The following is a 25,827-nucleotide window of genomic DNA, read 5'->3' on the forward strand; positions in this document are numbered from 1 at the left end:
TTGCTTTGTACCATGCCTTCCGCTGTGTTAATCTTGGAAAGAAGAGATGTCAGGACATTCGCACTCAACTGGTCTCAGATTTCCTCTGGGATTCTTAACCTACGTTTATTAATCTCAGAGTGAACACTTCTGGAAAACCGGTTTGTTGTTCGGATTTCGAGGGATTAAGAACCGAGGGTGCAATACCTGGAAAACGTTTTGTGTGTTCAGGCGTCATTCAAAAGACCATGAATAATCTCTATGAAGGTTTTTGTTGGCCCCGGAACGATCCGTTCATACACTGAGGGCAAAAACGCTGGGCAACTCCTAGTTGGTTCCCAGAAATTCCATTCATTATTCGAATATCGAGGTTCATAAAACAAGGGAAAAATGCATGTAAAAGGTTTGGTTCCTCGTGCTAGTGTTCATAAAACGAGGGAATTCATAAATCGAAGGTTCATAAATCGAGTGTTGACTGTATATTGATTTTCCAGATGTCATAACTCTCATTAGTTAGCTTTGTATTTAATGGAAAAAAAACAATGTGCGAGAACATCAGAAAGGACACAGAAACATCTTTCTGCACATTTTGATTTCGCGTACACTTTCAGCATCGGTATCCTCTTCCTACGGCATCCCACCATGCAGTGCTGCTAGCCAGCTCAGCCATGTTGAAGCAACCCAAGTAATCATCTATGCTGATCATAAGGGTTTCGGCTTTGCCCTCCAAGGATCGACTTTCACAACGGAGCTTGTTTCATCGCCTCCAGTTGTCAACAGCATAGATGCCAGGGGCCCTGCTGAGCAGTAAGCCTAAATTTCAGGAATTACATTTTTGTGCCACACTGGTACTCTGGTATTTCTTCCACTGTTTCCAATAGCCAGTGCGCCTCTACCTGTATTGGGTTCACAGCGCACACAGGCTCATAGCCATGTTATGGCTATGAGCCATATATATGTAAAAAAAATAGTAATAATTTTTGTGCACCATTGTGAGTCTGCACATTCTCTAGTGCAATGGCTCTGTACTTGTGATACATTTGTGATACATCTGTACATTTGATAAAACCAGTGATCCTGTCAGCACAACTTCAAGGACGACCCAATACTGTGCACCACAACCTGCACAGTTATGTAGAAACGTGTAGAGAACCCCGTTAATTCGAACTTTCGGATAATTGGAACTGCTTGGGTCCCGTCCTAGTCATGTGTATTTGAATGGGGGAAAACGCCCAGTAATTCAAACACATAGACGAGTGCAATGATTTATTTGAATGAGATTATCCGGCCTCACGGCAATCAGCGTGCTGCAGGCATGTCAGGGACACGTTTACTTATTAAACACCAAGTTCACTTATTACTTATAAGACCACTCGATAGCACGGAGTAAGAAGACTAGGAGATGACACTGCCCATAGAAGCAAGCGCTGGCGCGCAACCAGAGACTGTCACGTTGGGGGAGAGAAAAAAGGCAGTTGCTGACTTTACGCGACAGATGGCACGGCGGCGCTGTCTTCCATTCTGCGCTTTTGCATGGAAAGCTATGGGGAAAGCAGTGATTTTTGCGAGTCGTACGGCAGCCTCTACGGATGAAGGCAAACTAATGAACGTGAACGATGTTTGTATTGGCAATAAAGGTCACGCATGTCAACTACATAGCGCTTCTTGTTTAGCGTAATCAACGGAAAACAATTTCATTCTCTCGTATCTCTGTTCTGTTGAGCAGACGACGGGAGCACGATAATCGCGAAAGCGTTTCATCATCTCCTTCTTTTCTAGCATTTAATTCACGTGTTTTAATCACGCCGCCGGACAAGCGACAGTATCACGTGACCGCATGCTTCGCAAATTCGGCGGCGGCGTGCAACAGATGGCACTGTGTACTGGGGCGCGGAGCGCGCGCTCCTCGTGCATTCTCTGGTCGCGGGAGAGAGTGAAGTTTCATCTCCTAGTCTTCTTATTCCGTGCCCGATAGTTATGGAAAGAGAGGCTAGAAAACGAATCCGCTTGGTCGGCCATGCAGTTAAGTGAGTCTCGCTGTTTTAATGGGAAGAATCTTCCAGACGACGACATAGCCAACAAAAAAGGCGTGGATGACGGCTGATATTTCCTCAAATTGATTTGGCATAATTTTCCGGCATTGTGTGACCACAAGCGTGTGGCAAGGCCTAGCGAGCCGTGATGCATCTCCGATGCAACTAATACGAGCTGCCAGCGCATCAAGCACTCATTCAGAGCAGCTCCCTTTAGTTCCAGCTCCGCTTTATTCGTGCAAACTTTTGGTCCCTTTCGAGTTTGAATTAACGCTACTGCACTGTAAAGTGAATTTAACACTGTTGCACCTCTGAGGAATGCTGGCCACTGCACTAGTGCTTATCAACATGAAAGATGTGGTTCATTTTTCAGGACAGGAGTTGTTCAAGTGGGAGACCGTGTGCTGGCCGTCAACTGCCACAGCACAGAAGGAATGGCCGTTGAAGAAGTCACCAGACTCATCCAGCAATCTAGGCCACGCGTAGTTCTCGACATCGAGTTTGATGTTGCAGAGTCTGTGATACCAAGCAGTGGCACATTCACTGTCAAACTGGCAAAGAAGGGGCCTGGACTCGGAATTACAATCACGTGTACGTAGGAAGCCTGTGAGCAATGCTATTTTCCACTCAGTGTCTGTAATTATTTGTAGCACCTAAAAATCGCCGCCCAGGAGAACCTCTCTTGATATCAGACATCAAACGGGGAAGTGTCGCACACAGGACCGGCACTCTGCAACCAGGAGATCGTCTGCTGGCCATTGATTCAGTCAGAATGGATAATTGCACTATTGAAGACGCTGCAGAAATCCTGCAAGGATGTGAGGAGGTGGTCAAGCTCAGGATACGGAAGGACGAAGCTTTTTGTGGTAAGGCCTCCTCATTTATTTGGTCCGTTGAGAAAAGAGGCAATGTGTTCCAGGCGTTTTGTTTCTTACTAATTTGCATACACCGATGTTTGGATAAAAAGACATACATGTGTCACAGTAATGCCGGCTGTGCTGTGGTTATCCTGTTTTGCTTAAAGGATGGCCTGAGGTTTCAACTCCCACACGCGTATCTTTCAGAAGAGCCAGATGCAACAGGAACTGTCGTGTTTACTGTTGAACTGGCGAGGCACGGAGGTCCGCTTGGAATCACAATTTCTGGCACAGAAGAACCATTTGATCCCATCGTGATTTCGGGTCTCACTGATGGCGGACTAGCCGAAAGGTATGTGTAAACGGACCATCAAGAAAACTAATTTATATTCCACTATAGTTGAACTGTGGTCACTAAGTTGGAGCACAAATCTTAGCACACCACTGCAATCTCTACTATAACAATATTGAGAGTTGGGCTAGTTGAGTAACATTCATTATGAAAAGCACGAAGAAGAACGGGATGAGAGATTAACGCCGGACGAGGCGCTACTATCAACTAAACTTTATTGTGGGCACGTAACAGTTTTTAAACATAGCAGGTTTATTTTTATAGGCACGGCTATTTTTTTATTACTTTTTTAGTTCTGTGTCGTTGCTCTCAGATCTTCCACCGGTCTAAACCCGTTTAGAAATTCTTTCACATATACCCGATATCAGATGCTCTGGAAATTGAGAAGCGCGAAGCCTTTCAATCAATTGGTTAAAGCTGATGCTGAGTAAACGAGGGCAAGACTTGAAAAGTGATGACATAAGTGATAATAAATAAAGTTCAATAAAGTTCAGTTGATAGTAGCGCCTCGTCCTGTATTCATCCTTATGTTCTGTCCTTCTTCGCGCTGTTCATGATAACAGTTCGAGAGGATAGAGCAAAAATTGTTTAAAGATTTTTTTTGAGTACTGGAGACGGCATCTGTCCTGGTGTGCATATTTTGTACCAGGAACACTATTGGTTCTACCACCCTTCCCCCATGACCAATACTCTTGATCCAGTGCTTGCAATCTAGGACAAATGCCCACACTTTACGTTGATAGCATAGGCCCATAACAACAAGAAACTACAAGGGAACTATACAATGCAAGAAAGCAACTTAGCAACAGCTTCAGAAATTTGCAGCAAAGCATCAGCAAAATTTTCAACCGTATTCCATGGTGCCATGGAACACCATTTTCATTTCCTTTGTATGGGTTCCATGTAGTCATCGTTGAGTACAACTGTGTTTTAGTGTTAAGAAAAACAAGAAAACTACAGGAACTATGTACTCTTTGTGCCATTCCCATGAAAACGCTTGTTTTGGGGAAATTTATCCTATTTGCCAGAAACCTCATACATTCAAGTGCCTGCTGACAGTCTCATTCTTCGATGACAATTCATTAAATCAAAACTTGCTGTGTCCCACGTCTGGTCTCAACACTTGGCAGAGGTGTGGCATCAATCCACATACTTTGTTAGGTTCTTTTTAATTTAAAACTTGTTGAAGTTTCTAAGGTACTTTAGACATATGGCCAAATTAATTTCAGGACCGGCGCACTGCACGTTGGAGACAGAATTCTCGCTATCAACGGACAGAGCCTTAGAGGAAAGCCACTCAGTGAAGCAATTCTCTTGCTCCAAAATTCTGGGGATGTGGTGACGCTGAAGATTTCAAAAACTACCATTGACCATGGTGAGAAAAGCATGATCTCTCATGGATTCAAGAGAGCCCAATTTTTCAAGCTTATGAAACTGGTTGGTTGGTCTCTCCCATCATACACCCAGAGGTTCCGTGAGAAACTTTTCTCATTCATGTTGTTGCAGCACGTCAGGAAAAGTATGATGCCAGTATGCTGAATGGGGGAGGTATATGTCACATTATGCACACACACAGAAGCATTTAGTCGAGAATGGCAAAGTTTTAATATTCCAATAGAGTGTGCTTCAGTTGGCAACTGCAGTCAGGTTAGCACATGCTATCAAGGTGTTACCTGCTGATATCAGCACATTCAGGCCATATCTGGCATTAAAGGGAATGTGTGCAAGGATGACAACCACTTTTGGAAGACAATGAAAGCTGGTTTCCAAAACGTTCCTGCATTTCTTGTGCTGGACAGTTTTTGTCCCCATTTAGCTGCAGAAGCTTGTAAAAAGAATGTGTCAACGTAGTCTTAAATCTGGGAGGATTGGTTGTTTTTTGTCATCCGCTGGACAGTTCTGTGGATAAGCCCTTGTGGAAGAGAACGTTCATTGATTGTATCCGCAATGGATGATATCTGCGAAGCACAAACTAACGGAAAGTGGGAAGATAAGCCACCACCACACAGACTACGCTAGTGGATCACTCTACCTTGGTGCATAATTCTTTATGATGAAGGTTCTTTGTGAGAGGTACGTAATATGACAGCAATGAATGTTTTTCAGGGTTAGATCCTAGCAAGATCGAAAGACCAAAAGAGGTAAACATTTCATTCTGATATTCTCGTTAACACAATGCTACTGTGGCGAGTCAATGTCAACACATGTCAATATTTTTTCAGCCTGAGCCAACAAACTTCCTTAGCATGTATGGCACTCCCATACCCAGCGTGGATAGTGCTGTGGAGTCATGGGATAGCTATGGTGGCTTAGAAGGAATGTCTGGCAATGGATCTGCACAGAACAAACTTCCTGCTGTGGCCAACCAAGCAGCTAATGATGACACAGGTGTACCTTGACCTTCTAACCTTACCCATTTTCTCTTTTGCAGGATTAAAACACACGCTTAAGAATCTAATCAAACAGACCATTTCAACCTCTATGCACATGCACAGATTCTCTGGTACAACAGAAGTAATGTCTGAAGTCATGCTTGAACTTATGAGCAGGAGAGAATGCAGATTCTATTAATGTGGTACATAGAAGACACAAGCACAGAGAGATTGGCAGGGAGTCTATTCCCCGTAGTACAACCTCAAATTGTGTACCAGCATTCAGTGAAGTCATGCAAGAATAACCGTAGCCTAACTTTACAGAACCATCAACAAGCTCACATGTGTCGACAACACAAGCTGTACCAAACCTCCCCGAGGACCTGGCACGCTGGGAAAAAGATGTCTGGGCACACCGCAGTCAGACTGAATCCTCATCGACCCCTGTCCCTCCACCTTCTGAAAGTGATCAAGATTGGTCTAAGGTCCTGGAGGATCTGGAGACATGTGGACAGTCCAAGCTGCTTCGTCAGATCGAACGCAGTATCATGGGAAGCCAGCAGTCCGTGAATCCGATTCCTCACGCTTCTAACCAAGCGGAGGATAATAAAGAATTGCAGTATGCACCTTTTGGGTTTCAAACACAACCAGACCAGGGCAACGCATCAACAGATTGCGAGTACCAGCCTTTTACTCTGTCACCATATGACAGCCAGGTAGAAGATTGTGCAATGGCATCTTACAGAAGGCAATTGCCACTTCCTATAGAGGTCCATAGGGTGACACTCTTCAAGGATACAGTATATGAAGATTTTGGCTTCAGCGTTTCTGATGGGCTCTACGAGAGGGGTGTTTTTGTTAACAGGATACGGCCTGGAGGTCCAGCAGATCTTGGTGGAATGCTTAAGCCATATGACAGAATACTGCAGGTAGGGAACAATTCTATCCTGTCAAATTTGTAAGCAACCAGTGTACCTGGTCTGCAAGACCAATTTTTTGCTGATTGGATCCTGTGGATCAAGTGTAAATCACTTAAATACGACACAAATATAAAAGCATGTGTACCAATTTCATATAAACATTTTCGTGTTCTGGTCTTTGCGTTCTGTGCATTATAACTTCATTCTCAAATACCCTGTGCACCTGGTACGTACTTGTACCAGGTGATCACAGAGAGCATTACGAGGAGTGCTGCATAACAATGACATAAGCTGCTAACGTTGTGCAACACATAGGAAACCAAACAACAACCAAATACGAGGTGTGATCAAAAAGTTCCGAGACTAGTTCTGTGGTACAATGAGAGATGGCACCACAGGGACAAGCACATACTAGTTGATGTCAATGACCTTACTTTGTTCTCATGCCGAGTAACATCCATTTTTGAATATTGGCTGATGTCCTACACACGTTTTTGTGTACACAAGCCATCGAGATTTCAGTATGGACTGCGAACTGGAGCGGAGAGCAAACATCAGATTCTGCATCAAACTCGGCAAATCTGCAACAGACATTTCAGATAATCCAGCAGGCATATTGCAATGAGTTGTGCGAGATGTCTTGAGTGGCACTCATGCTTCAAGAGAGGCAGAACATTGTTGGAAGACGAGGAGGTGCCAGAGAGGCCATGCACGAGCACAACCCCCAAAATGTCGATGTGATAAGGGATCTTGTGCACAAGGACAACAGAAAAACCATTTAGGACATTGCCGATATTGTCGATGTGTCATATGGCACAGTGCAGGGAATCCTCACATCTGTTTTAGGCATGCGCCGCATTGCGCCAAAATTTGTGCCAAGGATCCTGAACCCCAAACAGAAACTCGCATTAGAAACTCTGCAGTTTTGGGGTCGCAGTACCCAAAATCAGCATTCCTCACCCGCCCTACTTTCCGAATTCGGTCCCCTGTGACTTCTTCGTCTTCTCAATGCTGAAGCTTAGGCTGAAGGGTCGCCATTTTGAAACTGTGAACGAGGTCAAGCGTGAATCGCAAAATCGATGCTGGACATGCTCCAAGAACAGGACTTCCGAGGAGCTTTCTGTAAGTGGGAAAAGTGCTGGGAGCGGTATATCAGTGCACAAGGAGACTTCTTTGAGGGTGATAATAGCTTAAACTTAAACAAAGGAGATACTTGCCTTCCAATACGCCTAGTCTCTGAACTTTTTTATACCACCGCACCTCGTATATATCCATAGCAACTATATCTGTTACAGGTAAACGACACAAAAACACACGACTTCGACTGCTGCCTCACAGTGCCTCTCATTGCTTCGTCTGGGGACTCCATCGAGCTTATTGTGAGCAGACCAGCATACACAAACATGTTCAGGATCCATGAAACGTTTGATCGAAGCACCCCAAGCCATGACACTGGACTTCATCCCTGGATCGATGACAACGATCGTGAAGATTGCTCTTCGCCCCAAGGCACACATAGGAATTCGCAAGTGCTTACAAAGACTTTGTGAGAGTGTCACACAGTTTAGTGTACATACAGCTTCACCTTACAAGTTAATAGCACTGCTTCTTGGAACTTCTCTGTTGTATTTTGATCTACACATGATGAGCTAACAGTTTCATAGTGACGTTTGTGTGGAATTTCTCACTAGCTCTTGCATGTACATAATAGAATATACTATGTGTAGCACATGTGTTTGGAAACCACAATCTACCACTTCCAGTTGTGTTGCATTCATGAGTAGCAGTCTGCTCATTTAATTAATCTTGAGATCAAGAAACATGCGTAGGGTAGGATGGTACAGTCGCCGTCCGCTTTGTCGGACTCGGCGGGGATCGCCCAACAGTCCGAATAATCGAGCAGTCCGGAAAAAACGAATTTCGCTTCAAAATAAACTTTACTAAATACTAGTAGGCTGGAAAAATTTGTCGATGCTCTCCTAACGCGGTTCCAGCTCTGCCTGATAACACCGGCTTCTATTTCCCGAAGCGACATTTCGTCACTGTACACTCCCAGGCACCGCCGTCATCAAGTCCGCAAGTCGGCTTCACCTAACGCATGCGTGCTTTAGGTGAAGCTCGCTTTACAGCGCTGTCAACGCGACTCGCGGGCGGACAGCACGTGCTGGGCCTTTTGAATCAAGAGGTTGGCCAAAAACGAAGACGCAAAGTGTTACGACAGACCTCTTCGACTCAGAGTAATGGAAAATGAACAATAATTGCTGATTTTTTTGCCTCAATATTTTAGTTGGCTGATTTCTTTTGATACGAATTTCGGATGATACCAATATTTTCTGTCACCCCAAGAGAGAAGTTCGCTGGTTGGGTAGACAGAGTCCGAAATATCGAGGGACCGGGTTGCACGGCGTCCTAAATTTTGGTCGTTCTTATACATCAACTCTATGGGACCCGTGACCGTTCCTCGAACGAGTCCGAATAATCGAGCATGTCCGAAAAATCGGGGTGCGAAAAAACGGTCGGCGACTTATACACTCCAACGCCATAGCTGATGTTAGTACTGTGCAATCCAGTTATTTTGAACTCGAAAGGGACTGAAGATTTGTTTGAATAAAGCAGAGTTGGAACTAAAGCGAGTCGCTCTCAATGAGGGCTTGATGCGCTGACAGCACATACACGTCATGTCTCGCTAAGCCTTGTCACATGTTTGCGGTTACACCATGTCAGAAATGTAATGGGCCCATTCATGTACCCAAATACCTGTTTAAGGCAAGTATCAAAACATCTAAGAGAATGTCTAGGCTATGATCTAGCGCTGAAAACAAAAATGGCATGATGCTGACATTGCGTGGTGCTTTGAAAGAAAATTATTCACGTTTTGCAGTGACATTTCAGGTTATGAATGGCTCGCCTCTAATACAGAAGTTTTGCAGCTTCTACGACCAGGGCCTGCTTGCCCTGCTGCCCTGCAAGCAAGTATGTCTTATGAATGTGGAAGTACAGGTCATGTCCTGCTTATCCAGAACTCACTTTGTCTATAAAATACCTCAGAACGCTCGAATTTCCATGTAGTTATACAGCACATTACCCATATCCGAGGGAAAAAAATATTGAGAAAGACCACTGCATGTTTTCTAGCCATTTTGTGATATTGTCCAAGCCACTGACCTAAACTGCACAAACAACAAAGGGTGTGACTCATTGCAGAGTCTCAAATGTGATGGACAAGAAGCCACTCCATTACTGACCAGTACCGTGGAACACCTTCCAAGAGATTCATCATAAAAAAAAATTGACATTGTGATAAATTTTATAATTTCCACAACCGATATTTAAAATGCATGTCAAACTAGTCTCCATGTACGTCTTCAATAAATTTTTTTCAGAGGAGCAACCCATTTGCCTTTAGCATTGTGCTGCCATAACATTGGCACTTTGTATGCTAACCCCCCCCCCCCCTCCCATACACACACAGATAGGATCCCTGTATGCCATTGTGTCCTTGCACTGAAATATGCCCGATATCTATCTTTTGTGTGTTATTTTGTCTTTGAACAGGACACATGCCCGAGCAGATAACTTTCTTAGATGTGTGCACCAACCGTACCTGGGTAGTAATATCATTACTCTAATGAAATTACTGTAATGAATTACTTTTCCTGGTAATTTGTAATGTAATGCATTACTTTTTACATTATGTAATTTGTAATGTAATTTAATTACATTTGGGCAGTAATTTTAATGGCATTACTCATTACTTTTTACAAAAGAATTGAGTGTGTGTTCTGTGTTTGCACTTGGCAGAGAGAGTTGGGGACCCGCGGGTTAAAAGAACTCTAACACCCCCTATGAACGGTGACGCACTCAATCGGCACTGGGAACGTCAGTTCCCTTCGACGAGCCAGTTGCCTTAGTTAGGGCACCCACAAACAAACGTTCTTCAGGTCAACGGTTTGTAGCCTTTGAGAATCATTGTTTAGACAATCTCCCTGTTGTCGTGATACTTTGTGTCACCTTCGTCTCTACATTGTGGAACGATACGTCATACGTGGCACACCAGCCTGACATGTAGAAGAGACAAATAGAAGAGTACAAGCTAACCGTTGTTACATTGTCAGCATACATTTCCTCGAATATTGGGGAAGGCAAGTTTCGACAACTTTTGTGTTTTTGTCCCTTGTGCCTTCCACAAAACTCGGGAACATGTATGTATGCCAATAATTTCAAAGTAATGACATTGTAATGTCATTACATTTCAGTTGCAGTAATGAATAATGTAATTTAATTTAATTCTAACTGGAGTAATGAGTAATGTAATTTAATTACATTCTAGAAGTAATTTACCCAGGTATGGCACCAACCTCAACCAAACAAGTGTATGTACATATACGGTTTAATCAAAAAGTGTATTTTCTGAAGCGAACCAGTACATTTACTACTTGTAAAAGCCCTACTAGTGTACAGTTTGTGTAATACACATTTATTTTGATTTTTTAATGCATTTGTAAGATGGAGAAGATGAGCAGCCTGGATAAATGGGACATGACTGTGGTAGTATATGAAACGTTCGGTTCAGTATTCCAAGACCTTTTATACCTCTGTTTAGAAATCCCTATACAGCACCCTTACCATCATCAAGATCTCTTCCCTAATGATTCCTGTGTTACAGCTTTACTTGAGTAGCTTGACATTGGAAAGCCTTGTGAAAGAGCATGTGCAGATACAGTTAACTGTTCATGACACAACATATTGCAACTACAAAACTCAATTTTGAGTGCTGGCGCATTAAAGATGTCAAATAGGCTACCATAATCAGTTTTCCCTCAGTCAAAAGCAAAAGTGAATGTGGCCTGCACGCTCCTCTCGAAGAATCTCCCACTGGAGGTCACAAAATGCGGCTTTGAGACTACTGCTACAGCCTTTGCTCATAAGTGCCCATGTCTCTTGTACCTTCTGGCTTATTTATCATTCAGTGACCTTCCCTTTACTCACTATGTACAGTGAGCACATTAATAAATGTGTGCAACTTTTCACAAAGTGCCTTTTTCTCAGGGATAAAATGTGCACAGCCTATGAGCTTGGATTCGTAGTTGTACAGTTGTTTATTGAAAGAGAAGAAATGAAAATGTTGCAAATGTATGTACAGTCAAAGAAATAAAAACGAGTGTTACTGAGATAATACCTTAGAATGCCATGACAATCATTTTTCTTCGAGCATCGTGGCTGAAGTGGTGGGCTCTGAAGATGTTGCTCTGGAAGAAGGGACCCAAGTTTTTGATGCTAAGCTGGTTTGCCTGTACAGTAATCAGAAGAGAACGAATTAGCATACGCATATGTATGCTTATGTTTCATAGCTTTGGCTATCAAACCAAAGTTATCAAAAATGCAATGATCAGTTGCAGCAAAATCAATAACAGCACCGTTCCACTTTGTTAATCCATAGAGCCTTGTGCTTTAGGGTTATTATCCCCAATTAGCATCTTCGTCACTCAGGGTAAAACCGGAAAAAACCCCAAAAACGGAACTCGCCAAAGTCGAAACTCAGCCACCAATATGGAGAATGCTAAACGCTTCGCACTTCAGCACTGAAGCCCGCCATCTCATGTTCATCTCATCTACGAGAAGCATTTTTTTTTATTGTTCACCAAAAAAATTGGTTCCTTCACATATAATGATGCCCTATAGCCTTTAAAATATAAAACCCAATTTTGCTACACAATTTGGAACAAACAGAAAACCAGAAACACGAGGGTTCATGAGTTACATTGCTTGGGCTAAGGATCTAGCAACAAGCATCACTGTCACACCAATTCCAATGCCAAAAAAGAAAAAGAACAAAATGGTAGCTGCTTCAAAGAGCAGTGAACTCTCATCCACAGAGTCTACCCTACAGTCCCCCGCTTGTAAATGTGCTGTGACAATGTTGATAAATAAAGCTGAAAGTTGAACTACCAGTTAAAACCACTGCTACCAATGCCTATAACTATCATGATAATCAGCATTTCTAAAACGCTACCCTGAAAACGGCACACTTGCAAGGGTGACTCTTGAACCCGAGGTTACATCTGTTGCGAAAAGACAGACACTGTAGGCAACTGCTCAGAAGGGAAACCAGAGCTCGACTGAGCTCAGGACGTTGTACTCGTCGCGCGCTTTGGCGCTAGTGGCTAGTGGCAGAGACAAATAGTTTGCGATAGTGCCGCCACACGTACTATATTGTGTGTGTGCATGCACACACTACTGCATTCATATCCTGTCGCCTTCTGATGGATACACTCATTACTTGTGATGTGAACGTTACAAAGCAAAAACCAAAGCACACTTCGCATGCATGGGCATTGAACACCACCTCTGCAGGTAAGATAATCTCGTATTTCTTGTGCAAGAATGTTGTGTCGTGTTAGGACATTTCACCACAATGGAAAGCAAACTGTTTTTATGGTTTTGCGCTGCTCCTTTAGTGAGAAAAACTTACAAATGCAACAAAATAAATAAAACTTACAATGAGAAAAGCAACAACAAATTGTTTTCAGCTGTGTTTGAGACTTCGTGTTGTGTCTGTCCTTTCGTGTTCCCTAGTCTCGGGGTTTTACATTATGCGTCATCTTCACCAGCTCGCTTGCTTCCTAGCCATTTTTTCATTAACAAATTACTACTACATTTCTTTAAAAATTCCTAGGAATTGCAACCTGTTTCAGCAACCCCATTTAGGGTAGTCTTGACCACACATTATTATAAAGAATTCATATAATGACGGTGCTGTTGTAATGTATTCAAAAATGTAACCAGTTCTCTTGGTGTAGCCTTACAAGAGGTTTCATTATTAAAACTTGAAAACATTCAAATTGCTACTTTGTGGAAGCTTCAACAAGCAGGCTAACATCTCAAAGTATAACAGATCCACTATAATCACAAATTGCTGGACTAAACAGACCTTTTCCTGGAGATCCTTCTCTTGAATTTCAATAACATCTGGCTCTGATCCATAGCGATTCCTTACAAAGTTCAACTGTTCTTGAACCAGCTGCTTGAGCACAAACAACAACAGCTCGTTGTTGTCTTTTTTATACGCCAAGTACCTCTGGAAAGTCTGAAAAAAGAAATGTACAACAGATTTCACTATTTCAGCACAAGAAAGGTGTGTGTTAAAGAGTACATGCTGAACACATTAACAATGTTTACCTTAGACATGGACCGCATCACACTATATTTCTGTGTGTTGATGAAGCTCTCCAACATAATGCGGATGGCCATGTTGACATCATCCTCGTGCACGTAGTCTCGTAGATGCAACCTCGCGTGTGCTTCCGCTAGACGTATCATGGACTCTATGTGCCTCACCGTGATCGGGATGCTGCCTGTAGCCTGAACAGAAATGGTGGGTTACCTTCACCATGCTGCTGGCAGTAATAAGCAAGGGCCTCTGAGGAAACCAACCAATTTCCAATAACATACCATAGACTCTCTTCTTAGCTCGCTGTACATCTTTGCTACTTTGTCTTGATCCATCTGGTTCAGCTTTGGGTGTACTTTTTCTCTCGCATACAGGATGTATTTTTTCAGCAGGTCCTGCGGAATTTTTGCTGGTCCGTCATCTTCTGTAACATCCCGTGCCTGGGATGAACGAAGAGAGTTAGCAAGACGTTGATGCACAAAACCTGGATAATATGGTGCATTGCGACGAAATGAGTGAAATAACACCACAACAGCACAGGACGAGCTATCGAATATGGCACCCCACTTCTCTAGCACAAAACATTCTACGCAGGTCACAAGTAATAACAGCTGCCCTACAGCCATGTTCAGCCTAGTATAGCTCCTTGCGATGGCAGTCAACATTGATAAATGCAAACAGTGAACATTTTGTTCAAAAACAATTACTCGCATTATTATTGACCCGAGAAGGTACATACTTATGTCTCGAACGTGAACATCTTCGACACAGGTGGGTTGGGTAAAAACAACAAAACAAACGAAAATCTCATACTGAGGTACAGGAAGAGGTATGCTCTTCCTGTACCTTGGTTGGAGATTTTCGATACTATTGTGAGAGCACTAAGCAGCACTGAAAGATACCAGGCATTCTTCTCTGTGCAGGACAACTTTTCACAATACTCCACAGCTCACAAAATTTTTGAACTGTGTGACTAGAAAATCCACTTAAGAATTATCGCTCGTACAGAGCTTCAAAAACCTGAAAGTATAGAGATGCACTGCAAGCTTCCCATAGCTATCTCACAAATGCTTCAGGATGCAATTTGCAAAAATATTGTGGCTATTCGTACCTCCTCCATTATTTCTTCAGTTTCTTTACTGGCATCAGGATGATGGCGCATGTGACTGCTTACAACAAACTTTGCTAGCTTTTCATCCTAGAATGGCAGCAATAATTATGTTCTGGGTCACAGTGGGTAAAGCAATAAGTTCAAGGTGGAAAAGTAAGGAACATATGTACAGCATGAAGTTTTAGGGTTTGACCCGATTCTTCCCCGAATTGAAGGTTCACTCTTTAAGGCGAAACCTGATTTTTACCCGGCAAATTCCCCTCACTGGGATGTCTGTAGGAATGCACTAACTTACTTGTTTGGCAGCAAATGCAGTTAGTACATCACCGTTTGTACCAAACCACTACATTTAGTTTGAGTAACTGAGCCCGATTTCGCCCCGAATTTAGCACACTGGAACTTTTTTCACCTGAATTTGCATGAATTTAGTGCACATGTTTATTTACCCGATTTTTACCCCCCGAATTTAGAAAAAAATATTTCCCGAAAACTTCAGGCTCTAAACATATGGCAGCAAATCACCTGCACTGGGTCTACTTGATCCCTTACAACACAAAGGACATCAAATCGAGACAAGATTGGTTCAGTGAGGTCAACCTGAGTGAGATAAAAAAAGAAGTTTGAGTTGAAAACATAGCACCTGTGAAATCATAAAAATTTCATCAACTCCCAAAGCAGAAGATTTATGATGAATGTGCGTGGCCAAGCTCGAGCAACTACATCTGCTGCACTATAATGACTGAGATGAACAATTCACCATCCTCACTTTCTTCACCAGATACTCCATTATTTACAACGCATGCAGGACAACGGCCGGATGCAATGACAATATCTCGGATGCTTCCACATCAATGCGCTTGTGAATATGCACAACAACAACGCTACACAAGCAGAGACTTCATGTGATGCGTTGTCCCGTGCTCATGTGGTGAACCAGGCTCACACAGACAGTTTTCTCAGTTACAAGTACTTTAGGGGACATTCACTAAAAATTCTGAATGCTCATTCTACGGCTCCAAGACTCCAAGCTCCTTGGTCGGCGACTGTTCAGAATTTAGACACAGAGTGGTTATGCTGACCCCCTTGCTCTCAATCTGGCAAGACACTGCGCTCAATAATGACCACCCAAATCCACCAAATTCAATATTGTAGATGCTACACACATACATTGTCCGAGAATGTCATCGACGGATCATATCGGCCACCTATTGGATTGGCTGCGGCTATGACTGCACATCGTGCTTGCAGTGAGGTCACAATACCGGCCTTGGAAATAGAAATGCTCTGTTGCTCCATGGCTTCGTGAATACTTGTACGGTCCGCATCGTTCATCTGGGGTTAAATTTCTCTCGTTACACACAGCAAGATAACTGACCGTACTCAATAGAAAGCCACCAAGGATGTAGTACACACCTTGTCAAACTCATCAATCAGACAGACCCCCTTATCAGCCAGGACCAAAGCTCCTGCTTCCAGAGTCCATTCCCTCGTGACGGGGCTTCTCTGGACATAGGCAGTCAGACCGACAGCCGATGCACCCTGGCCAGTTGCAAACACGGCCCGTGGAGCAATCTGTTGGGTGTACTTCAGGAACTGGGATTTTGCAGTGCCAGGATCCCCACAGAGGAGTATGTTGATATCACCTCTGACTCTGTGTTTTTGCCCTTTGGGCAAAAGCAGGGAAAAAAATTCAAGCCTGACAGAGACAAATGCAAGTGTTCACTTACACAAAAGTGAATCCTCCAGGAATTTTTTTAAAGGTACCGTAAAGCAGCGGACAGGCAGGTTATGTCAGTGCACAGAGCTGCAGTTTAACAGCTTGTTGCTTGTAAACCCAGCACCACAAATTATACATGTGACAGGGAACGCTAAATAGTTTTGAATTGCAAGCAAAATTGCGGTAAAACACCGAGAGGCCACGTCTTGTGGGAAATAATCCCCAATTTCTCGAGCAACAGTGATATGTGTTCCCAACTGGCTTGCTGCTCATGATGAATACATAGGGCCTCGCGTTTTAGGGTTAAAGCCGGTAACACCCGTTTTTACCCCCTGATTTGCATGATCGTCACTAAGAGTAAAACCAGAGAAAAACCCCGAAAACTAACTTGGCAAAGTGCCAATTGAGCGCAGCTGTTCCACAGCCAGTCTTATGCGTGTGCAACATAGTTTTGCTGCTGTACTTGACAAGCAATGTTCGTTTGGTGGTAACTTCGACACAGTGTTGCCGGTGATTTTCAATTTGAATTTTCTAAAAAACTCTGAGCGCAATTGGGACGAAAATTGTGACGTAAGAGTACTGAAGGCTCAGGCTATCGAATACACAAATTTCCTGCATTACAGTCGCTCTAAGATAATGGGATTTCTCTTAGTTCCTCACCAGGATTCTTTGGCTCGCCTCCAAACAGGGACAGCGCTATGGCCCTCTTAATTTCTTGGTGGCCGTAAATAGAGGGACCAATACTTGCGATGACCTGCAGAAAGTAAACCGGGATGAAGCTTTCGCGCGTGAAAATAAATAAATATGTGATTAGCTACAAGCAAACTAGGCCCACTGACCCTGTCAGCAATATTATCTTCTTTTGAAAGGGCAACGATCTGTTTGATATCGTCATCAGTCAGATGCCTGGCAGCAACTTTGTCGTCTTTTTTAACAACGTGGTTTGCCATGATGACGGTAGCAAAAACAGGAAAACCGTTTGCTGTGTTCAACGAGCCATCATAGTTGTTAGTGTACGCACCAGTCAGTTCCTGGAGAGAGCAATAGTGTGCACTTTAGCATGTCCAATATATCCAAAGCATGCTGTTAGAGGAAACAAGAGTTGAACTCACAACTTCATCTCCAGGCTTACAAGAATCAGTAAGGTCACCGAGAAGGATCGCATCCTTTGATCGAGGTAAACGTCCCGCAGAAACTCTTCCAGGGCTTTCCTGAACGGTGATTCTCTGGTAGTTTTGGTATATTGTCTGGAGAGCAATTAACTACTATTTAAAAATAGGTAGCCGATTTGGTTAAAGACGTGGTGTAGAAATAAGCGTGTCCACCATTAGCACTTGCTCGATGATGTCATCCAGCAAGCGTGTGAGCACAAATAACCTTGAGAGATTGGGCAACTATTGTACTAACTTGTGACAGTAGTAAAATTTATTTATTCTAATTGGCCCACATTTACGAATCAATTGGGCAGGAAACATGAAGATAAAATACAAGAGGACACAGAGCCCTGTGAGGGATTATTCTACCTCTACCTTAGAGACCAGCCACAATGCATACAGTGCACTGTTGTGGATCAGTACAAGTTGCTCAATGGGACTTAAAGTGACATTTGCCTCAGGAAACGTGTGTATGAAGCAAGTATGTACCACAACTTCTGGCATTGTTCGACAGTCATTTTGGCCAATTTTCTCTCGAGAAAAGTGCATAGATATTAAATAAACAAGCTTTATAGGTTAGCATCGCCTCTGCAGCTGGGGAAGTTCCAACGGCAAGGACATCAGGTAACATACTACACCAATCAGAGGGCAGCACACAGCCGACTGGCTTCGCAGATGATTATTTCCAAGCTCATCTGCTCGGCACCTTCCAGACGACCCCTGCTCAGGCAGTTCACCTTTGTCAAGGACATGACATTATTAGTCAGTTTTGGTATGATGCTTTCCGGTTTTTCCAGAGAGGGAATTCTGCCATACGATCAACATCCAGCATCCGCTCTTGCAGTGTGTTTCACCAAATTGCACAAAAACTACACCAGTAATTAGCGCAGGATTTTCAGTACCATGGTCAGGGATCAACGAGGAGTAAAATGCCATCATAGTTTCCATAGGGACTATAGGGACGAAGGTGACTGTCCCTTTAATCGTGACAGCTGCACTACTAGACTGTCGTAATACAGAGTAGTAGTGTGTAATCCAGTTAATTTCAGGAGCAAAAACAACATCAAATTCATAAAGCAAATAAAAAATGAACTTTCCTAACCTCTTCCATGTTGATTGTAAAGGGCCCAGTACTCTGACATTCTGGACAGGAGCCCGGCTTAACTTCTTGGTTCTGCGACTGCACAAAAGGTCCCAGGACGTAGTTGCACTTCATGCAGTCATACTTGACGAGTGACAGTTGAGGCAGGACTCCCGTCGTTCCAGTGACTACCCCTGATGTGCGTACCAGCTGGTTCAAGTGCAGTTGCCTGAATGAGAAGATTGCATGGAGCGTCACACACATGAACGAACCCACAATGAGATGCAGGGGCTACACCTGTCAAGCCTGTTTGATTTTGACTGGTTCACGTCTTGTACATGGGAAGCAAACTACCTGAGATGCAGTGAATAATATCCTCTTTCGCATATCCTCAAACCTGCTCTGTTTATCACCTCTAAGCGCAGTTTAACTGAAAGCTTCAAAAGCTGGAAAGTCAGCCATGCAGATCAGTCTCAGTACTTAGACAGTACCTGTCACTGTAAGTAGTGTTAATCACTGCAGTCACATTAGAAGACTGTGCTGGTACATTGTATTTTGCTTAAACACTAAAAATTTATACTTCTCAGTTGATAAGCTTCCATTACTGCACAAGTCAACAATCAACCTTTTTGCGCCACCCAACATGTCACCTATCTGAAAGACTGCAGTTGACAGACTCAACCTCCGTAATTTAGGTTTGCTTAGGCATTGTGTTGCGTGTGACTTAATTATTCAGACAGCCTCTGCAATTTATGCTACATCACCTATCAACATGCCCTCTCACACGAAGCCAATGACACGTTCAACATGTGTTAGCGTGCTACAATGGCGATTAGCTTTCAGTCTTACGCAGCCAGTTAAGAATCAGGGAGAGTATGACAGTGGGAATGTAATGAAAGTCAGGAACCAACTTCGTGACCCCTGGCATTTGAAAAACACAGCCCCCCTATGTCTACAGGTTCCTTCTTCTGCTCCGACCTAAGATAACCAAGAACTCTGCTTTTCCAAGAACCTTTCCTTTCTTTTTTTCTGAATAAACATATTCCCCCCTCTGCAAGCACAATAAGTAGTACCTTGCGTTTTGGAGTTAAACTTGGCAAAGTGCCAATTCAGCCACCAAACAGGCACTCGTGTTTGTCTAAAATATGGTAAGCTCTTTGTTTATTCTCCACACAAAAAAATGCTTTTCCACCCAATATCGTACGATTTTACCGTTTTTACAGCTTCCGAAATAAAGCCCGATTTTTACCCCATTTTTCAGGAAACATAACACCCGATAACATAAGGCCATAAGGATAAGCTGCAGCGATACAGACAGTATCACCCTCTACCCAAGCAACAGCTCGTTTATGCACTAGCCACCCACACACCAACTATAAATAGGATTACCATACCTAAGACTTCTGATTTCTTCAATAAGAGGCAAATCTGTAATGCGCACATGGATCTCTTTAGTGATGCGCTCATACTGAGGAAACATGCTGAGCACAACATCTTTTGCAGCTTCATCAAATATCAACAGCATCTCGACGGGAGCCTCGGGAAGGAAGTATGCCAAGACCTGTTCTGCCTGAGCAAGCATATTATAGTTCACTTCCAAACTCTGCTTGTTTTCTGCAAGACAAGATTCAATTGTAGACTCGATCTGCTATCAGCAGGACAACCGTGAGAGAGGCTGAACGGATACTTACCCTCGCACATCTGGCGGATTTTTTCTTTGTAGATGTTGTGCCCACGCTCATCAACGAACGTCCTGAGGAAGTTCTTGAAGCGATTATAGATCTCAGTTTTGGGCCCCACCTGAGCCACCCACTCTCTCACTGTGTGTCCTTTCATGTCTTCTAGGTTCTCAATACTTTCAACCATCTATGCATCGAAAAAAAGAGTGTGAAATTATGTTCAGAAAATAATGTAACAAATAAACAAAGTATGTAGCAGTGCATATATGTGTAGTAGTATAGCATAGCAGCAGTACTGCATATAGCATTTTAAAGTATATAACAATGGCCTCCGGTTGAATGAACTGTATGGGTCTTTCATATGACCCATACATTACCTTATGCTGCTGTGCAATTTAGCGTTTGACGGTGGAACCAGGCACGTAGTGGGCATGTTAAGTGGTTTACTCACGATGAAGTAACAAAATGTTGAGCATTCATGTGTTTTTACACCTGGGCACAAAATTATCCCTAATTTAACTACGATTTATTTTTTTAAAGTGACTGTCTGGAGCCGTTGACTGATTTTGAGGCTCGAGAAGTCACGCATAGATGCCACACGCAAAATTTCATCGAGGGAGTGTCCTAGATTCCTAGAGTCCTAGTCAGATTCCTAGATAATCAGGCAAAACAAACTGCATCTTCACATCTGGTTATGGTGTCACAGTGACAAAAGGCATCCCAAAGGGGTGGGACCAAGGTAAATGTGACTGATGGCTGTTTTGAGATACAGTACAATGTAGTGAACAAGCCTTGTCTGAAATTCATAGCTGGATTTCTTGGTGGAAGAAAAACTATAAGCTACTGACGGTGACATCACAACAGCAAAACTTAACATCTTAACAGCAAAACTTATCAGCTTAACAGCAAAAACTCTGGCTACAAAATTCAATAATAAACAACTGAATGCGAATTTAATCGAAACATTTTGCACAGCGAGTCCCAATATCATAAGAAAGCGTGCGACACTTTGCACTGGGTCCAGGTAGTCACTTTATCAACATCTTGTCGCTGCTTTCTCCTCATCGAACAACGACTGCACATTTATCTGAACAGCTCATTGCACACATTGGGAAAATACCTTCCACTTTTCTCTTCACATGTACGCAAGTGTAATGCGCCTGCTATCTGCCAGATCCAATATCGTGAATCCGAAAAATGCCAAAATATCGGCACATGACGCACCACATTACACTTCCCCTGCAGAGAACGACATTGCCTTAGCATCTTTTACCATGTTATCAGATTGCTGGCGCTCATCCAGGTTACGAACCCACAACCTTGGGGTCAGTAGGAAGAAATTTTACTGACTGACCCACCGAAGCCAGTACACATTAATCTGAATGATAAAATGGGTCGGGTTCAGAAAATGAGTGCACTGCGACTGACCTCCTCGTCTTCAGAGAATGCACCTTCCGCAGCTCGTTCTGCCAGGCGTCTTCGACGTTGAGGACGTTCTTCGCCTTCACTGCTCTCATCTGTGCAATTGAAAATTTCCCATTTTTCCTTTAGTGTAGCAGTCATGGGCTACCAGTAGAGCCATTATTGACATCATCACGGCAATGCACAGGCACGAGAGATACCGGACTACCACGGCTACCGGGCGACAGACTGGAGGCAATATATCTGAACCCTCTACCACTCCTACCGGTAAAATCGACACTGGCTACCACGCTCCAACTCTGCCATGCAAGCTGACACCTCTCAGGACTAGAGCATTACCAGTAAAATCCAAATGAGAATTTTGGTACGTGTGTGCATTTCCCCCTCGCGATTATCTGGTTTGGCACTCAGTTATTCAAAATGATCAGTCTTATTGCACTAGCACGTGTAAAACAAGTTGTACTCTGTGATGTGTAGCTTCCAGTGATTATCGCTTCTGCGTTCTTGCGGCACACAAGTAAAATAAAACTTTGTTCTGTCCAGGAAATTGCAGTTACCATGAGCTTTTTATTCCATTATTAGAACATTATTAATGCCATTGTTGCATTAATTTAAGCATGAACTTGCCATAAAATTGCAAGCACGCCTTCCACAGGGGGCATAAATGAGCTGGCCACCAGTATATACCAATGTGCCGCAACGTGAGGCATCTCACCCGGTAGTCAGTAGCCAACCAGGCTCCTCATAGCACTATACTAACACTCTCTAATCATAAAAAAAAATGGTGTGGTGGATCTTCTGGACAGAAAACGAGGATCATCTGTTCATGCTCCCCGTGCACAAACTTCTATCATAAACGTCATCACTTGCTCTTGGCCTTCTTTCATGTGTCAATTCAGCTCCACAGTGCTTCGAGAAAAATGACCTCACCAAAAATGAGACCCCTTCGCATGCGTCCAGGAACACGGCCCTCTTCACGATCCCGTCTTCGCAGTTCATCTTCAGCTGCCCGCCTGTCCGTCTCTGACATAGCACTGAAGTCTGAGTCATCCAGTAAACGCCTGTCGTATGTATCCAGGGCTGGGATGGCACGGTAGTCGCTGAAAGAGAACGAGCACCATTTATTTAATTTAATTTTTTTACATATCACAAGCCTGTATTGGGGCACAAATAAAAGTGGGACACAATGTAAAAAAACTGAATACAAAAATTATATCACATAATATAAAAGCATATATACATTTGCCATTCACTAAATCAACATTCAATCTTGTCTAGAGCAAGTGAGATCACAATACGATCATCATACGGTGGCATAGCCAAAAGGGAGTTTCAGGGGCTTGCACCCCCCCCCCCCTCCAAATCGTACCTTTGGTAATGCATTTGGGAGAAGGAAACGAGGGTGAAATCCTCTCCCATGTGAAGTCCGCATAGCGCCCCTCCCAATTTATTTTTCTGGCTACGACACTGTCATCATATGAACCAGTGCGACGGTAACCAATGCAGTTGTTGGTTAATCAAATAGACGCAGGTAAATCTGGTACAGCTTCACATACGTACATCATTAATAAAAATGGGAAATAGTAATCACAAAACACTGATCCCTGTGGTATTCCGGAATAAATTTCAGTCTGTACTGAATGACCATGGCACATGATCTGCTTCTCAGATAACCAGAGAGCCATCCGGTAACTGTTTCACTCTTAAATATAATTTTGTGAGACAGAACGGGCACCCTCATTATCATTGATGATCATCATCATCACTTTTGGGGCACAAGCATTCAGGTTCTTAAGTACGGTGTCTGGTGCACTATTGTTTTTTCCAGTTATTTACATCTTGCTACGTCTCCCCCTTACTGCCGCTATCTCGTACTTAACAATATTTAAAATACGTAATAAAAAGTCATATTAGGACCATTAAGTCATGAGTGCGTAACGAGACTTCAGTTACCTTTATGTTAAGCTGCTCAAACAAAGCTAGATATTTTTTGTAGACTATTTTTCTTGTTTGTGTACCACCACTGACAGTCAAATTCACTCCTGGGGGAAAGCAAGATGTGGTAAAATTTTCTTAGGTAGCCTAATTCATAAGAGATACTACAAATGTGCACTCATCCAGTAGTCCCAGTCAATATCGTGACCAACGATGCTTGCATGCAGAAGTGTTCAACAGTCAAACTGGCCATCTTGCAATGTTTGTGGCAATAAATCGCAGTTAAACAATCATCAATGGTCTTACTCCTCCATATTGTCCCCAAACAGTTCTTCCCCATCCTCTTCTTGCTCCTCGACTGGATGAGCATCCTCCTCATCGTTTCCTGCTCCTCCAATAAGTTCCGATTCATCCTCAAAGGGAGGAAGTTCTCGACCAGGAGAAGATGTGACTGGATCACGAGGCGAAGACACCTCATCATTCATAGAGCTCCGACTCTGAGACATCACCTAAATTCCTGCAAACGAAAATAGTTTGATTACCCTCCATGAGCTCACCATACCAAGAAGTAACCAAGTTCTGAATCGAAATGTCCACCTGGGTCGACCCACGCTCAGTCTTTTGTGCTCGACTAATATTGTGCTGGTGTGGTAGAGCCCTGGACTGGTAATCCAGAAGATGTGGGTTCGAGTCCAACAGCTGGCTAACCTTTTCAGTGACTTCCATCTTCCATCTTTAATATTGTGTGTTGTACGCATCAAGTACCCTGACCTAACCTCAGTCTCAAATGTGCATTTTAGTTATCAACCAGGTAGGATATTTCCTTTCTCTCTGTTTCTTTGCCTTAAATTGCCAAGATTTCAAAAGAAAATCTCATTTTTGTGAATGTCTTTCTATTCTGCTTTGTTTCCTTTTCCCTGTATGTTTGAGCGCATCTTTTGTGCAATATTATCCAATAAAACTAAAATGAAGTTTTTTTTCGGTTACCACATTCAGTATGGCAAACTATCCTTTTCCAAACGGATCAGCTTTCTAACGGTTAATGAAATGCAGAAAAGCAACACGAACAGCAATTCAGTCTCTCGGTATATTCATCTCAGCATCTCGCTTCGTTGAAACTCACAAAGGCGGTTTCCAACAAAAGAGAACTTCATCACGAAATTCTAATACAGTAGGTGGTAGTAAGTAGTACTATCTATAGTTGAGGTCGTAAGTTTAAAGGTCCGCGACTTAAAGGGACAAAGAAACAAAGTCACAACAGTTACTTTTACAGAGTAATCGTCAACAGGCAACAGCCATGTAAGAGAAACGAAATCCGCCGTTCCTTGCACATACGATACTGTGTAGGTGATTCTGCTCACTTCATTTGACAGAAAAAGAAAAGTTTGGCTCACCACTTGTTGCACACCACAAGGCACTACGAAAAGCGCGGGAAAGTTACGGCGCAGTAATATGTGCCCGTCGTTTGGAGGAAATGAGTGCAACGGCTGCAGCGCCTACATCCGCCATCCGCTGCGTCAAGCGGGGCTATCTCGAAGGTGGTAACATTGGTAACATTTCGTTGAGAGTGAGAAGAAAGTGAGGCACAAGACTGAACACGAAGTACACAGGCAGGATTTAGGCGCATTCTCACAGAAAACGATACAGGATTTCTCGATTTATTGCGGCAAGGCAGGACGTCTGCTAGTGCGTGATTGATTGATTGATTTATTTGTAAAAGAAAAAAATGGAGATGTTAGTCTCGAGCCACTCGGATAGTGCGTGATAGTCTAGCGCATGTTAATAGTTCCAGGTAAATGAGACCATCAGAAATACGCATGAGGCCCTCAGAATAGAAATAGAACTTATACAGGCAGTTTTTACACTCGTGCACCACGTCCCCAAGAACACGTTGAGATCCCTCACTCATCCTGAGGATGTCACCTGTGGGACAGAACTGACGTCCTGGGAATATCCTCAAAGGATCCTCAATTTGTTAGAAAAGTGGTAGAATGAGACTCCAGAGATGATCCTAGGGACAACATCTGGGACAAAAATTGGATAG

At 43.2% G+C, this 25,827-nt stretch overlaps 2 protein-coding genes across 5 annotated transcripts in view; one reads left to right on the plus strand and one right to left on the minus strand.

Annotated features, from left to right (window-relative positions):
• LOC135396402 (glutamate receptor-interacting protein 1-like) overlaps window positions 1-11,691 on the plus strand; it is a 161,205-nt gene extending 149,514 nt beyond the window's left edge. For 2 of the 3 annotated variants that reach the window (XM_064627355.1, XM_064627353.1), the window contains exons 11-19: window positions 591-786; window positions 2,386-2,603; window positions 2,663-2,878; window positions 3,077-3,221; window positions 4,451-4,596; window positions 5,328-5,362; window positions 5,444-5,609; window positions 5,918-6,522; window positions 7,809-11,691. In XM_064627355.1, coding sequence (XP_064483425.1) covers window positions 591-786; window positions 2,386-2,603; window positions 2,663-2,878; window positions 3,077-3,221; window positions 4,451-4,596; window positions 5,328-5,362; window positions 5,444-5,609; window positions 5,918-6,522; window positions 7,809-8,063 — 1,982 coding nt within the window. In that variant the 3' untranslated portion in view covers window positions 8,064-11,691. The remainder of the gene's footprint in view (window positions 1-590; window positions 787-2,385; window positions 2,604-2,662; window positions 2,879-3,076; window positions 3,222-4,450; window positions 4,597-5,327; window positions 5,363-5,443; window positions 5,610-5,917; window positions 6,523-7,808) is intronic. The other variant, XM_064627354.1, reaches the window with a different exon arrangement.
• Window positions 601-25,283, minus strand: LOC135396404 (DNA replication licensing factor mcm2-like). Of its 2 annotated transcripts, XM_064627358.1 has the most exons (19): window positions 25,178-25,283; window positions 24,090-24,300; window positions 22,779-22,948; window positions 21,855-21,943; window positions 20,439-20,613; window positions 20,142-20,361; window positions 18,769-18,976; window positions 17,625-17,759; window positions 17,352-17,543; window positions 17,173-17,266; window positions 16,209-16,459; window positions 15,963-16,127; window positions 15,318-15,392; window positions 14,796-14,882; window positions 13,966-14,124; window positions 13,693-13,875; window positions 13,445-13,600; window positions 11,693-11,804; window positions 601-776 (listed from the first exon to the last, which is right to left on the minus strand). In XM_064627358.1, the coding sequence occupies exons 2-18, from the start codon at window positions 24,287-24,289 to the stop codon at window positions 11,694-11,696; spliced, it is 2,670 nt and encodes an 889-aa protein (XP_064483428.1). In that variant the 5' UTR covers window positions 24,290-24,300; window positions 25,178-25,283; the 3' UTR covers window positions 601-776; window position 11,693. The 2 variants fall into 2 exon arrangements, with proteins under 2 accessions (XP_064483428.1, XP_064483427.1); XM_064627357.1 differs by lacking the exon at window positions 601-776 and having other exon boundaries at window positions 11,589-11,804.
• Between the last annotated feature and the right edge of the window lie 544 nt (window positions 25,284-25,827).

The sequence above is a fragment of the Ornithodoros turicata genome, chromosome 6 (assembly GCF_037126465.1).
Source record: "Ornithodoros turicata isolate Travis chromosome 6, ASM3712646v1, whole genome shotgun sequence".
Taxonomy (NCBI): domain Eukaryota; kingdom Metazoa; phylum Arthropoda; class Arachnida; order Ixodida; family Argasidae; genus Ornithodoros; species Ornithodoros turicata.

Bases quoted from the DNA above. Each gene is read 5' to 3' on its own strand.
- LOC135396404 (XM_064627358.1), bottom strand. From the start codon at position 24,289: ATGTCTCAGAGTCGGAGCTCTATGAATGATGAGGTGTCTTCGCCTCGT. The intron at 22,949-24,089 runs GTAAGACCATTG...GTTCTCTTTCAG, and splicing joins TTTGGGGACAATATGGAGGA to CGACTACCGTGCCATCCCAG. The intron at 20,614-21,854 runs GTCAGTCGCAGT...TTCGATGCATAG, and splicing joins CATTCTCTGAAGACGAGGAG to ATGGTTGAAAGTATTGAGAA.